The sequence below is a fragment of the Miniopterus schreibersii genome, assembly GCF_964146895.1.
Source record: "Miniopterus schreibersii genome assembly, chromosome: 3".
Lineage (NCBI taxonomy): Eukaryota > Metazoa > Chordata > Mammalia > Chiroptera > Miniopteridae > Miniopterus > Miniopterus schreibersii.
The window spans coordinates 30400828-30416343 of NC_138103.1; the positions used below are offsets into that span (position 1 = coordinate 30400828).

The 15516-nt window shown below is 53.2% G+C and overlaps 1 protein-coding gene across 1 annotated transcript; it reads left to right on the top strand.

Annotated features, from left to right (window-relative positions):
- Positions 1–134: 134 nt before the first annotated feature.
- On the top strand, positions 135–14665 carry TFR2 (transferrin receptor 2). The gene is made up of 19 exons (XM_081133454.1): positions 135–188; positions 1297–1357; positions 1602–1851; positions 1951–2137; positions 6638–6778; positions 6857–6968; positions 7051–7173; positions 7575–7691; positions 7823–7962; positions 8337–8500; positions 9334–9453; positions 9866–9948; positions 10030–10093; positions 10183–10250; positions 10339–10415; positions 10501–10585; positions 10672–10899; positions 11239–11379; positions 13932–14665. Exons 2-19 carry the CDS (start codon positions 1325–1327, stop codon positions 14214–14216), a joined length of 2418 nt encoding a protein of 805 aa, XP_080989580.1. The 5' UTR covers positions 135–188; positions 1297–1324; the 3' UTR covers positions 14217–14665.
- Positions 14666–15516: the final 851 nt, after the last annotated feature.

Here is a 15516-nt window from a genome sequence, read left to right on the forward strand (position 1 = left end):
GTGGGGGGCGGTTGCAGGAGACTAGACGCTGAGGCCAGCGAAGGGCGGAAGCAAGGGCAGGGCCAGAGGTGGGGCAGGAGTGGGAGGGGTCAGAGGTAGGGCCTGGAGGGGGCGGGGCGGCGCCTGGAGGGGCGGGGCGTCGGACTCCAGGCGAGGCTGCACGAGGCGCCCCCGGACCTGCAGCCGCGGTGAGCCGGGGCTACGCTAGGGTCTTTCTTCCTGGGGCTCGGCGGTGACAGGAATGGGGCAGGGACTAGGGCACTAGTGAGCCCCAGCATTTCAGAACTTTGCTCCCAACTTGGGCAGTAATTGAGGTTTCCCAAGGGTGACCCTCACGCGAGGTCACTGAGCCCTTCTATTCCAGTTACTTGTCCTAGGGTCCTCGGCGGGGCTTGGGGATCTGCGCCCCCTGCCTGAAAATGTGGGTAAAACTTAGCGGTTTGTGCCCTTAATGTATTACTGGGGTCCCAGATCTAATAGAGGTAGAAATCTGTGTGTTCCAAGTCCTTTAGTTACCAAACAGGCAGAAGTGTCCAAAGAGGACCATGAATTGTCCAAAGTCACCTAGCTCTGCCCACACTTTGGCCAGAACTCTTTCCACCAATGCCTGGTGGGCCTGATCAACAGGTCCCTGACCCCAGGACTCCCATCCTGGAGCACTCCCTGGTCTTGCCTGACCATGTGCTACCATTCATGCCCCTCCCTCCCCAGCACCTGTAGGAGCCTGAAGCCCTCATTTCAGCTGATTCCCATGAGACAAGACACCCACATGGCCAAACCAAACCCCCAGGTCACACTACTGTGGCACCTTCAGCTTAGGATCCAAGCTGAAGGCCCACATCCAGAGAGGGCAACTAATGTAATACAGGGCCTGGGTACTGGGCCTGCAAGCCAGAAGAAGAAAGAGATTTTCAAGGTGGGGACCTAAGAAGGGGTCCCCAGGACACTTGGAGGGGTGAAAGCAGGAGAGGGGTAAGGGCATCCATATGTCAGCCCTCCCCAGCCATCAGTACCCCTCACCCACCCCTGACGGGAACTGGGAGGCCAAAGTCTGTCCAAGGTCAAAAATCGATTGTTTTGCAGGAAGGGGACTGGATAGAAACTGTGGAAGGATTGGCAGGGTTGGGTACAACCCCTTCTCCTCTCACCTGGGCTGGGGGGCCAGAGGCCAGGGCTGTTCCCCCACCCTCCGGGGGGAGGTGGTGAGAAATGCCAGAGCTCAGGCTGCCTGCTAGGGCTGATAAGGGGCCCTCACAAGGCTCCCACAAACGGTTTATCATTGGGGGTGGGGTATAGCCTGCAAGACTCAGGAGGGGGCACAAGCATGGAGCAGCTTTGGGGTCTACTCCAGGGAGCGGTAAGACTGAGTGGGGTTGGGAGACACCTTAGGCCTCCTCTCTAGGTCATTCAGCCCCTCCAAACCCCAAGGCTGTCCCCTCCCCTTCCCATCTCAATCTCTCCCCTCCAACCTGACTCTCAGGACCCTCTCCCTTGCCTTGTGCTCATTTGGCACCCCAAAGTCACTGTCCCTATTTTTGCCAGGTGCCTCCCTGCCCCACACACTTCTTTCCCCAACCTCATGCCCACCATGCCCCCTACAGAAAAGGTTGTCCCCACGACCCTCTCAGACCATCTACAAGCATGTGGAAGGCACCCAACAGGGGTGCCCAGAGGAGGAAGAGGAAGACGAGGAGGTGGCTGATCCACCAGCCCACTTCAGTTCCATGGAGCTGAGGGGCCCTGAGCCCCTGGGCTCTCAAGCAGGGCGGCAAAACCTCGGACTCTGGGCAGCAGCAGGACGAAGGGCTGCTCCGTACCTAGTCCTGACAGCTCTGCTGATCTTCACCGGGGGTGAGAGTCATTCTGCCCCCACAGTGAAGGGCTGGGCTGGGGGAGATTTCTGGGGTCCGGAGAGGGCACAAGGAGAATCTCCATCTTGCCACTTGCCAGCCTTCCTTCTGGGCTATGTGGCCTTCCGAGGATCCTGCCAAGCATGCGGGAACGATGTGTTGGTGGTCAGCGAGGATGCGAACTATGATCTGGGCCCGGACTCCCACCAAGGCACATTGTACTGGAGTGACCTCCAGGCCATGTTCCTACGACACCTAGGGGAGGGGAGCCTGGAGAACACCATCAGGTAAGGATCATCCTGGCCCTTAAAAACCCTCATCCTCTCAGACTCCACCTCTTTTCCTCCTCTCCCAGGACCCCCGTGTCATGGTCTCCCTTCTGAGTCCTTCCACCTACCTCTCTGGCCTCCCTGTTCAGTGGTGCTGGGAAGGATGGCAAGCATTAGAACTGAGAGGAGAATGGGCAGTTCCCAAGATGAACCTGCAGAAGACTCAGGTTCTGACGGTGGCACACTTGGGAGATGCGGGAGCTCACTGTCTGAATGAGAACAGAGGGATCCAGATATGAGGTGGGACAGACCTCCCAAAAGTCTTGAATGCCACACCGAGGAGCTTGGATTTTGACTTGTGGCAACAGGGAGCTCTGAGGGGATCTGAGAAGAGGTGTTTTATGGAATCGGGAAAACAAGCAAGGAAATGCATTTGTATGAGCAAACCTCCCCCCATCTACGTTATGAGAGAAACCATCGGGACAGAGTGTGCAGGCCTGCAGCACAGCACAAGTAGGCCACCCTCTTTTGTCCTGCTGAAGTCACCTTTCCCTACTGGGAAGGAGGTGCCAGGTAGGTCCACAGAAGAGGTCAGGCCACCAAGAGCCCTCTTTTAGGTCAAGAATAGTTTTTCAGTGGATTCTCCTGGGTTTTCTAAGTACAAAATCATATAAGCTATACACAGTGAGAGACATATAGCTGCTTTTCCAATGCTGATACTTTTTATTTCATTTCTTATTGCACTGGAGAGGACATGAGTTTAGGTAATGGTGACAGTAGATAACCTTACTTATTTCCTGACTTTGTGTGTGTGTGTGTGTATAATTATTTTTTATAATTTAAAAAAAATGATTTTAGAAAGAGAGAAGAAGGGGGAGAGAGAAACATCTGTTCGTTGTTCCACTCATTCATGCATTCATTGGTTGATTCTTATATGTGCCCTGACCAGGGATCAAACCCACAACCGTATCAGGACAATGCTCCAACCAACTGAGCTACCCAGCCAGGGCAGGAGTGTTTTTATAATACTTTGTCATTGAGTGTGAACTTTGCTGCAGACTCTGGAAAGCTTTTAAAAAGCGAATTAAGAAAGTCTCCTTCTACTCTTAGCTTACCGGGATTTTTTAAAAACATGATCAGGAAAGGAGAAACAGTTATGGAATTTTTTCAAATATTTTTTCAGAATGTACTGAGAAGATGATTTAATTGTTCTTATGCTTATGTATTAATTTGCATTAATGTATTTCCTTTTCTTCATGAGAGCAACACTAAACTTGATCACTCTTCATATCACTGGATCTGCCTTGCGAAAGACCTTAAATCTGTGGCATCAACAACATGTAGGGCTTTTTTATCTTCTTGAGCAACACTTGGCAGTCAAGGTATAGGCTGAGCAGATGGATGGTTTGACAGGTCTAGGGGTGGGGTGTCATGCTATGGATGCCATCAAAGGGCAGGGAGGCAAGAGAGTAGAAAGCAATGAAGTGACTCTAGGTTGGATGGGGAAGGGAAGAGAAACCAGGAGCTGATGATAGGCTTGGAGAAATTGGACAGTCTGGAGTGTTCAATGCAGTTGAAGAGCAGGTATAGTGAGGGTCAGGGAGTATGCTGGAAAATGAAAAGCTCTGGTCAGAGAGAGAGTGGGATTCTGGAGCTTTTAAGATTTATCTGATAAACTCTGCCCTATTTATCTTGGAGTCTCAGGCACCTACCACAGTGCCTGGTACACAGTAGGTAAATCCTCAATAGATAAATATTCTGGAGATGGAGTTCTGGGTAATAACAACATCCAGGGTGTGGCCAGGGAAGTTGGTGGCTGGACTGGAGGTGACATTGGTGAGGTCATTCATTCATTCATTCATTTATCCAACAAATATTTTGAGCACCTACTATGTGACAGGTGCTGGGTAAGTAGCTGGAGGCAGTATAGCAGAGAACAAAACAGTCTGGATCTTGCCCTCATGGAGCTTACAGTCTATTGGAGGAAATCAGTACTAAAGTAACAATCACATTCATGACTGCACAACTATTACCAGGATCACGCTTTGAAGGAAAAGTAAAGAATTCGAGGAATGACTATAACCCAGGGATCCTGATTTAGATTGGGGGTCAGGGAAGACTTCTTTGAGGAAGTGACAAGTTGAGATCTGAGGGATGAGTTGGTTACCAGGCAAAGAGAAGGTGGAAAGCACTTTAGGCCAAAGAACAGCAGGTGCAAAGGGTCTGAGCCAGGAAGATGGTGCCCTGTTGGAGAAAGTAAAAGAAAGTCCATGCAGCTGTTGAGGTGGATGTGCTAAGGCAAAAGGGCCTTACTGGCTACATGAACTTCTTTGGATTTTATTCTAAGAGGAATGAGTGTGAGCTAGAAAGTTTCACAATAGAGTATCATGGTCAGATTTGAGGTGAGGGATTTTTTGAAGGTAAGGTGCGAGGAATGGAGGTGATCATACCCCTGAGACCATAGTACAGTATCCTTATTGGTCAATGACAGTGAAATGGCTTTCCTGTTTAATTTTCTCTCCCTATCCCTGAGCACTCCTCCCCAGTCCCCTCCCACATAAGTACTTCATCTAATGCATTCAATGTGTGCCTTTAAATACACGTGTAGCTTTGTCATATATGCCATGCTTTGTGTGCATATGTAGCTTTTTTCAAAACAATGTTTGTGTAAAATGCTATATGTTCATTATTTTAAACTTAAGTAACATGGAATATTACAAAGAAAGTAAAAAAAATCACTCCAAGACTTACTATTCAGAAATAGCAATCTCTCGTGTGTGCTTTGAATTAAAAAAAAAAAAATTTTTTTTAATTGATTTTAGAGAGAGGAAGGGAGAGAGAAAGCGAGAGAAACATTGATCTGTTGCTTTCTGCACACGTCCCGACTGGGGATTGAACCTGAAGTCTGGGTATGTGCCCTGACCAGAAATCGAATCCACCACCTTTTGGTATAACTGGACAACACTCCAGCCAACTGAGCACACCGGCCAGGGCTGCTTTTAATTTTGATAATTTTTTTAAGCCTGTTTTCAAGGTCTACGATAGTGCAGTGTATATATCTAGCTTATTGTTCCTTATTGCTGTGCAGGAATCCAGTGTGCGTCCCCTTTTCTTTTCTATGAATGCATCAATAGGTGCAGCTTCAAACAGACAACTGAGCTCCTGGGTGGAGGTGGGGGGGGCAAAAATGGCACTGAGAAAGCCACTGTGACCATGGATTGCAGTAGTCCTCATGAGAGCTGAGAGGGTGGTGACTGAGACTAAGGTGCACATCCATGTGGGTTCTGAAGCAGTGCAGAAGCTTAGTGGATCATGGTGTGAAGAGGAAAATAAACCAGATGCCAAAGTTCTCAATGAAAGTAGACAAGTGACCGATTGGCTAGAGCAGCGATTTTCAACCTTTTTCATCTCATGGCACTATAAACTAATTACTAAAGTTATGCTGCACACCAAAAAACATAATTTTTGCAGATCTGATCCAAAAAATGGGAATAATTTTGATTCATTCACACTGGGAGGCTATTGTGTTCCCTCTTGTCATTTTTTAGTTTGACAATCTAGGGGAAAAGAGATTATTTAGTGCCCCTGGCTAAACAGTCAGGCATTTCATGTTTTAAGAATTCTTGCGGCACACCAGTTGAAAATTACTGGGCTAGACAATAACAGCAGTGAGGAGGCCGGAGGATGGGAGAATTGGAGGGCACAGGCTCCAAAGGAAAGAGTTTTACCAGAGGAGAAGTGGTCAGAAATGTGAGCAGTGGGGCTTGCCTCCACCCTAAGCCCAGGTGGTGCACGAACCTGAGGCCACCTTCAGGCTTCCCACAGGAGACCTGGCTTCTCAAGGGAGGGCAGTGTTTCTGCCAAGGCAAAGAGTAGAAGGGGTATTCAGTGATGGCCCTGAAGAGGGAGGAGTTTGTTTGCCATGGAGAGGGCTGTGGAGCCTGTTGGGGGGGGGGGGGTGCGGCAGAGGTGAGATGGAAGAACAGGGAGAGTTCAGGTGACAATAGGCTTGCTAGATAGGAGGTGACTATGGAAGAAGACAGGGTGAGGTCTCCAAGGAGACAGACAAGTGACTCCAGGATTCCACTGGGAACCTTGGGGAAAGGTGTTTCCCTGACACCCAGGTGGAGGATGGGGGAGATGAAGGGTCCTGTCTCTGCCCAGTTAGCCCTTTGGAAGAAAAGTGTTTTCATGCGTGGAGCAGGGCACAGAACAGTGTGCATAAGTGTGAAGGGGGCAGTGGATTGGAGTTTGGCCTGTACCAGGAAGAACCTAAGGGATGGTGGGCAGAAACCTTATTGGCAACTAATATTTTAAGCATAAGGAAGCCCTGGAGACTCTGGGTCACAGCCCTGGTGGTGATGGGAGGGTCAGTGTCAGTCTTAGGAGCCCCTCACTGCCTGCGACCCAAAGCCACCCCACTTTTCTGGCATCCTTCCTCGCCTTCTTGCCTCCAGGTTCCCAGAAGTCCGGGCCCCTCTCCCCTCCCGTGCCCCAATCCCACCTCTCCCCACTCAGGCAAACCAGCCTTCGGGAAAGGGTTGCTGGCTCAGCTGGGATGGCCGCGCTCGCTCAGGATATCCGCGCTGCGCTCTCGCGCCAGAAGCTGGACCATGTGTGGACAGACACACACTACGTGGGGCTGCAGTTCCCAGATCGGTGAGTGCGTGGAGGTCGAGGGGCGCGGCGGTGGTGGGGCGCGTGGGTTAGGGGACGCTCACCACCCTCACTCCTTAGGGCTCACCCCAACACCCTGCAATGGGTCGATGCAGCCGGGAGGCCCGGGGAGCAGCTGCCGCTGGAGGACCCGGACGTCTACTGTCCCTACAGTGCCACGGGCAATGCCTCGGTAAGGGCCTCCTGCCACGTCCCCTTTCCCTCTTGGCAGAGGCGGGGTGCGGTGGGCACGCCTGACCGCCCTGCATCCTCAGGGAGAGCTGGTGTACGCCCACTATGGGCGGCCGGAGGACCTGCAGTACCTGCGGATCAGGGGTGTGGAGCCGGCAGGGCGCCTCCTGCTGGTGCGCTTGGGGGTAATCAGCTTTGCCCAGAAGGTAAGGGTTCCCGGATGGGGATTATGGGGGTGAAATGGAGCGCAGTGGGGTGGGTGCGGGCTGGGGAACCCCAGGATCGGAGAGTGGCACAAGGGAAGCTCTAGGAGGCTGTCAGAGGGAGAAAATAAAGAACAAAGTGGGTTGTAAGAAAATGTTGGCGGGGAACAAAATCAGGAGGTTCAGAATGGGGAACAGAAACGGGAGAACGTGGGGCACTGTAGGGTCTGAGGCTGCCAAGACACTGTGGGAGGGAGCAAAAGTGATGGCCAGGTGGTGCCCACAGCCTCTCTGTGGATCTACAATTGCAGGTCAAAGGCCGTATCATTTCACAAAGCTTCTCCTGTCCTTATAAATCTGTTTTTTTCTGGGAGAAAGAATCCTTTAGCCCCTCCCTTCCCTAGGTGGCCAGTGCACAGGACTTTGGGGCAGGAGGAGTACTCATATATCCAGACCCAGCCGACTTCCCCCAGGACCCACACATGCCAGGCCTGTCCAGCAACCGGGCTGTGTATGGACATGTAAGTCTGGGGGGAAAGCTAGCAGTGCTTTCCTATGGCCCTGGGGCTGCACCATCTTGCCCAGAATAGGGCTGGCACACTTTTTGGGAGCCTAGCCCACAGCTTCAGAGTGGGCACCCCTCACCCTACAGGTGCACCTGGGAACTGGGGACCCCTACACGCCTGGCTTCCCTTCCTTCAATCAAACCCAGTTCCCTCCAGTCCAGTCCTCAGGCCTTCCGAGCATCCCAGCCCAGCCCATCAGTGCGGACATTGCCTCCCTCCTGCTGAGGTGAGGGGTGTGTAGGGACCAGGAGAAGAGGCAGGGAGAGGTAGGCTGCAGCTAGCTCATAAGGTGCCTTTGGGTGAACTAGAAAAAGGTGGCTCTCCTGGGAAGGCACAGCCTCTTGCCAGGGCCCACTGTTTGGTGAGTAGAGCTCCTGCTGGACATCACACCCACCTCCACTGGGCACCCTTGAGCAGGACACAGACTGCACAACTTTCCAAGGCAGCCTTGGCTGCACTGCCCCCTCAGTCAGGGTGCAGAGACAGAGAGCAGGGGCCAGAGAGTGGGAGGGAGAGAAAGAGTGAAGACTGGGCTTTAGGCTTTTTTATAGCCTGAGCCTCTCTGCTACTTTCAACCCTTTCTGTCCCACCCCTCTTCAGGAAGCTTGAAGGTCCTTTGGCCCCACAGGAATGGCAGGGGCAGCTCCCAGGCTCCCCTTATCACCTGGGCCCTGGGCCAGGCCTTCAACTAGGGGTCAACAACCACAAGGCATCCACCCCCATCAGCAACATCTTTGGCTGCATCGAGGGCCGATCAGAGCCAGGTGTGCTTGCTTGCCCAGTCTTCGGAAGGGGAACTGCTTATAAATGCTGACTAGAGATTGGACTGGAGCAGGAGGTCCTGGAGAGTGGACCAGAGTGGTGCCCAGAGGAGGGAGGCGGCTTTGGCTGAAGTGGAGAGTGGGGCAAGGGTTAGCAGGAAGGGAGTCTGGCAAGTTGCAACTGAATTGGGACCTTGGAGGGTAGTAGTGAGACCTCAAGGTCCAACATGCCCAGAGACAGAATGGGCCATTTTGTGCAGTAGTGAGTTGTCTAGTACTGGAGGTGAACAAGCATCAGGGGTGATGTTATAGCATGAAAGGGAGGTCAGGTCAGGTAGCTGAGCCTTTCAAGCATAATTAGATGTGGATAGCAGTGGGGAATCAAAGTGGGCTCTTGAGCTGAAGACAGGGATCACAAGAGCAACTTGGGAAGAAGAGTGTGGTACCTATAATCATTGAGGGAATGGCACAGGGAGCCCTGAGATGAAGCTCAGATGAGGATGCTGTGGTGGGAGTATAGGTGGAGAAGGGATAGAGATTTAAAAGGGGAAAACCTGGCAAAGAGCAGGACATGGCTGACCTGGGAGGTAATGGAGTCAGGAATGACCCCAGGAACCTCACTGAAGGAGCAGGCTATCCAGGCAGGGCCAAGGGGAGGAGGGGCACTCTTTAGAGACAGCAGGGGTTGCAGAAATGTGAGGGACTGAGATAGAGACTAGTTGGGGGCCTGGAGAAATGGTGGTGAGGCCTTGTGAGCACCCGTCTTCCCAAGGTGGAGGGAGAAGCTCTGGGTACTGACAGGGTAAGAGATGGACTCCAAACATCTCCTCCCCCAGATCACTATGTTGTCATCGGGGCCCAGAGGGATGCGTGGGGCCCTGGGGCAGCCAAGTCCGCTGTGGGAACTGCCATTCTGCTGGAGCTAGTGCGGACCTTTTCCTCCATGGTGAGCAATGGTAAGGTCAGGGCCTGGACCTGGGCCTGGCAGCCAGGGCTGTGGCCTGATTCAGGATGGGGTAGAGAGGCAATTAGCAGCACAGGCTGAGGGGTGGCCACTCAGACCGGGGCTCCAAACCTGGCCACTCATATCTTCGTGGCCCTGGGCAAGTGACTGCATCTCCATTTCTTCATCTAAATGTGAAAGTAATAACAGTCCAGGGTCTTCGTTACTGATTAAACAGGAGATTCCGTATGTAAACCATCTCCATTGCTGTTAGAGTTGAGTCAGGGCAGACCCAGGTGAGATGGGCTGGGCTGGGGACTTGATGAAAGGAAAGGAGAGACCCCAGGGGACCAGGACAGAGGAAGACAATGAGGGGGTCTTTGGTCCCCAGTTGAGCCCATCCTCCCTCCCCACTCGGTCCTCAGGCTTCCAGCCTCGAAGAAGTCTTCTCTTCATCAGCTGGGATGGAGGTGACTTTGGCAGTGTGGGCTCCACGGAGTGGCTGGAGGTAATGTGGGGTCCTGGGCATGTAACCAAGCAGTGGGGAGAAGTGGAGATGGGCTTCATACTCTATACCCCTCACCCACAGGGCTACCTCAGCCTGCTGCATCTCAAAGCCGTAGTCTATGTGAGCCTGGACAATGCCGTGCTGGGTGAGCAGGGGCAGTGCCACCACATGGACCCCCTCAGGTGCACCCCTGCCCTTGGGACCAAGCCCTGAGCTTGGCCTCCTTCTCTACAGGGGATGACAAGTTCCACGCCAAGACCAGCCCCCTTCTGATCAGCCTCATCGAGAACATCCTGAAGCAGGCAAGAGTCTAGCCAGGATTAGGGAATGGAGGGAAGCTAGGGGCAGGGTGTGGTTGGAGCCTGATGGTGCCCCCCACCCTGCGCCCAGGTGGACTCTCCTAACCACAGTGGCCAGACCCTTTATGAACAGGTGTCCTTCAGCAATCACAGCTGGGATGCAGAGGTGTAAGTCAGGGCAAGGTGGGAGGGAGGAAAGCTCTGGATGATTTGGGAGGAGCCTGAACTCACAGTATTCTAACCTGCCCCCCAGGATCCAGCCACTGCCCATGGATAGCAGTGCCTATTCCTTTACTGCCTTTGCGGGGGTTCCTGCCATCGAGTTCTCCTTCGTGGAGGTGAGACTCCCTAGCCCGGCCCAAGAGCAGCTGCCCCTCAACCCATCTGCACCATGCCCCTGAGCCAGCAACCCCTGTTCCGGCAGGATGGCCAGGCATACCCGTTCCTGCACACGAAGGACGACACATATGAGAACCTGCACAAGGTGCTGCGGGGCCGTCTACCAGCCGTGGCCCACGCTGTGGCCCAGCTCGCAGGGCAGCTCCTCATCCGGCTCAGCCATGATCACCTGCTGCCCCTCGACTTCGGCCGCTACGGGGACGTGGTCCTCAGGCACATCGGCAGCCTCAACGAGTTCTCTGGGGACCTCAAGGTCCAAGATGCCAATCCAGCTCAAGGCTTCTGGAGTTTGGGGGAACTATATCCCCTTAAAGTGCTACCCAGGCCAGAGGGTCTTGTTGCTCCTTCCCCCACCCTCCTCCCTGTCTTGGCCCCTTCACTCCTGCCCCAGTCACCTAAGCCCCTCCCAAGTCCCCAGAATTTGCACCCCTAACCACACGGGTCTTCCCTCCCCCTTCATTAAGCCCCAGCATTCTGTCCCCCTATACCTCCCCACTCCGGCCAGGCCCAGCCCGTTCCCCCAGCCCCTTGACCTGTCCTAGGCTGGGCCCTGGCCCCTGCCACCGGCCCCAGCCCGCACCTTCGCCCCCAGGCCCGCGGGCTGACCCTCCAGTGGGTGTACTCTGCGCGAGGGGACTACATCCGGGCAGCCGAGAAGCTGCGGAAGGAGATCTACAGCTCGGAGGAGAGCGACGAGCGGCTGACGCGCATGTACAACGTGCGCATCATGCGGGTGAGCGCCCCGCGCCTGCGCGTGCGCCTGCCTCCCTCCGCTCAGCTCCCCCCCCCCCCCCCCCCCCCCCCCGTGGACTCCTGGTCCCTCCCCTACCTTCCCTCAATCCCTGTCCTCGGGACTCTTCAAGTCCTGGACGCACGTTGCTCACAGGCCAGGCTGGAGTGACCACTGAGGCAGGACCCGCTAAGAGTTGAAACGGACACGGAGGGCCAGTCCCTTGGCTACAGTTCCCTGGCCAATATGGCAGGACTGGGACGCTTCACCCGCCTCCCCAACACACAGACACATCCTCCCCCCTCCCCCAGCCCCCCGCCCGCCTCCCAAGCCCCGTCCCCCACAAAAGCTTATCCACAATGGTCCACTGTACAAGAGGCACAGGGTTATGGCCTGGGGGTACAAAAGGCTTAAGAAATTCAGAGTGGGGAGAGCTCTCTTCCCTCTGGCAATGAGATGCATGAAACCCAGAAAGGCTGCTTGGAGGAGGTGTCATGTGAAAGTAATACTAGATCTTATTCTCCCTCCAATCCTTCCTGCTTAGCTTTAATGCTTCGCAACCGGCACCCCATCTCCAGTTTCACCCCTCTTCTTTCCATTTCCTCACCCCAAGAAATCAACCTGGCAACCCATTGTCTCAGAAAATGGGTGTGTAAAGACTGTGAGAGTGGGAAAAAGTCTATAGGGCAAAATCATAACCAGGACTATACTCATTGAGTGTGGGGTGAACACGAACCCAGAGTGTTCTCACGCACAGTTTTGGGAGAACATGTCTGCCTTTGCAGGCTTGTGTTTTTTCTCCCCATTCATTTTTCCTGCTTGGGTCCTGTCCGTTTCCCTTGGCATCACTCATTTCTTCTTTCTGTTCACAAAGTCACCCCTCTTGCTCTTTCATACTTGCTCCTTTCTCCTGGTCTCTCTCCTTCTCCTCAGTATCTTCTTCCTTTCCCCCTTTCTGATTTCTCCTTCTCCCCTTCCCTCTGTACCCTCCGCTGAGACATGTGACCCTGTGGTGAGACAAGAGCTTGGGCATGGTTCATTCTCATTCTCAGATCCTGCTTTAACCTCTGTTGTGCCAGACTCCAGGAACACAAAAAGACACCCCCCTTACCCCACTCCTGAAGCTTCCCCCAAGGGATAAAAGCATCTGTGTGTAAGGGATCAAGGGAATCAGACTCAGGCTGGAGAGGAAAAGACTCAGGATTTCAGATCCTACAACACAGGGCTAGGCCAGACCCAGGGAACTTCATGGCTCTAGATCAGGGGTTGGTAAACTCCATCCAGCAGGCCAAATTTGGCCTGCCTTCTGTTTTTGTAAATGAAGTTTTATTGCAACACAGCCATGCTCGTTGGTTTTCATATTGTCTACAGCTGCTTTTGTGCTACAGCAGCAAAGTTGAGTAGTTGCAACAGAAACACTATGGCCTGAGAAGCCTAAAATATTTACTGTCTTGCTTTTTGCAGAAAAAAGTTTGCTGACCCCTGCTTTAGAGTGTGACATGGGTCTTGAACAACAGACAGAACTTGAGTTGATGCAGACAAAGAGGACATTTCAGGGTGGAGCCCCAGGAAAAGTTCGAGGGCCAGGAAGGGGGCCTGACTCTCCTTGTGAGCAGTGTGTGGACCAGCAGAGCCTGAACAGAGGCCCTGCAGAGACTCTGAGGGGAGGGGAGCACCAAACAGTGAGTTAGGGAGCAGCTTTGGGGAACCCTAATTATCAAGATAAGAACTTTGAATTTTTTAGGGTCTGGGCATCAAGGAAATTAGGAAGGTTTTTGAGCAGGGAGATGATGTGAGCAAAGTGGAGTTTTAGGAAGGATTTGGCCAGAATGTCAATGGCCTGAAGAGAGAATAATTTTAGTGATGACTGAGCTCTGGGAGAGGATGTCAGATGGCAGCATATGCCACCTATGTGATTCAACCATGCAGCCAGGATTGAAAAAAATACACTGGATTGTAGGTAAAGAGAAGAGCAGAAGGCAGAGGTCAAACCGTGGGTCTGCCCACAGGTGGGAGCAGAAGGAACCAGAGATGCTGGCAGAAGGGTGGGAGGAGAACTGGGGTGGCAGCAAGGCCATCTCAGGAAAGACGAACAGCATCTTAGTCAGAGGATGAGGGCAAAGTCAGGCACTTCATTAGGACTGGGCTGTCCCCTTGACCTTTGACTCTGGGCTATGGACATTGGCAGAGGTCAAGCAATAGGAGGGGTGTGGGAAAGTGAGGAACAGCAAGACAATAAACTGTTCTCTGGGGCTTTGAGCAGGGAAGTGAATGGTGAGAAGAGAAGGTTGGGAAGACCTAGATGCAGATTTGGAGGTTCAAGGGATAAAAAGAGAGGGAGTGAACCCAAAACATCGGTGGAGGATGCATCCTACCCAGCTACTGGTGACATCACAGAGTCCTGATTGGGAGGCCAGAGGGAGGTGGGACTTAAAGAAGCTGCTCAATCGCATTTATTAAGCCAGTACTAGGTTCCAATCTTGGTTTGGAATTGTTGTTCAGCCTTTGCTCAGGGACAAAACCCCAGCCTCGATGTGACCCCCCTCTCTGTTCAGGTGGAGTTCTACTTCCTGTCCCAGTACGTGTCGCCGGCTGACTCCCCGTTCCGCCACATCTTCCTGGGCCGCGGAGATCACACGCTGGGTGCCCTGCTGGACCACGTGCGGCTGCTGCGCTCCCCCAGTTCTGGGGCCCTGGGGGCTGCCTCCTCCGGGCTGGCGCCTGGCCTGGGCTTCCAGGAGAGCCGCTTTCGGCGCCAGCTGGCCCTGCTCACCTGGACGCTGCAGGGGGCCGCCAACGCACTAAGCGGGGACGTCTGGAATATCGATAACAACTTCTGAGGGGGAGGGGTTACATGCCCGTACCCCCAGCCAAGAACTCCTGCTCTCCCCACCTCAGCGACTTCTGGGTGACTGTGCAACACCTCTCATTGCTGACCGATTTCTCATTAGCCTTCCCATCTCCCTAGGGGCCCAGTGTAAAATACCCACACACCCTTGGCCCTACAGTGTAGGATTAGTTGAGCAGTGCCTTCGGAAAGGGAGGGTCATACTGTCAGCTAATCAGATAGTAGCATCTGCTCCATCAGTCACAACCCCTTTCCCTTCAGGAGCCAGGTGCACCTCACCTAGAGACCGCTCTGGAAGGTTTCCTAGGCCATGGGACATGGCCAGCTCTCTTGGTGAGAGAGATGGCTGGAACCATGCCTATGGCTAACACGTAGCCTGTGGTAGGAGGGGCTGGGGTTTGGACTTAAATAAACCACCTAGGCATCTGTTGTTTATAAGCATTTTTATGCTTCCTCACACTCATCCCACCCAATCATCCCTTACTTAAAACCTAGGGAAGGGTTGAGCAGAAGGTCAGAGTGCATGCAAATGGAATGCTGTCTCCATGGGGAAAACTGAGATGTTTCATTATGTAAGGAAGGAAACTGCCTGAGGAAATAAGGAGGGCCCTTCTCCAAAAGACCACCGTGAAATGGGGGACTGGCTCTATACCTTCTCCTGGGACCAGGGACAGCTACACATTTTGTAAGGTCTGGTGCAAAATGAAAATGCAGGGCCTCTTGTTCAAAAAACAAGAACAAAGCCATTTTTCTTCCACAGTCATTCAACCTGTCATGGTGGTTTTTTATTTGCTATTTAGTATTCAGAACCCTCAGGCAAGGAAATACTCTGGGGCAGATTCCCATAGGCACTCTGGGTCCTATCCCACAACTTGGTACAGATGTACCCAACCATGACCCTGACTTACACCTGGAGACACCCTGTGCCTGCACCCAGGTTCCTGCTGGGGAAGGAGGGCGGCAGCTAGCAGTCAAGAGCCCATCCAGGAGAGGCAGGACTCCAGCACGTACTCCTCTGTCCCATGGACTTCATTTCCAAAACATAAATTCAAAGGTAGAATCATTAATAATTTTAAGACAGTGACCACAAAACATTAACCCCAAACACAGGACCCCCTTCTGAGCATGGGGCCATAGAAGACTGCAGTGGTCAAACACCCACTGGGTTGGCCCAGCCTGGGATCTCCTGCCAGGATCCCCTTTGGCCAATCTTTGTCCTGTGAGCTGGAGGCTGCAGTAGGACAGGGAATTACAAGCATTGCTGGCACCACTTTACCTTTCATCTTGGTCTC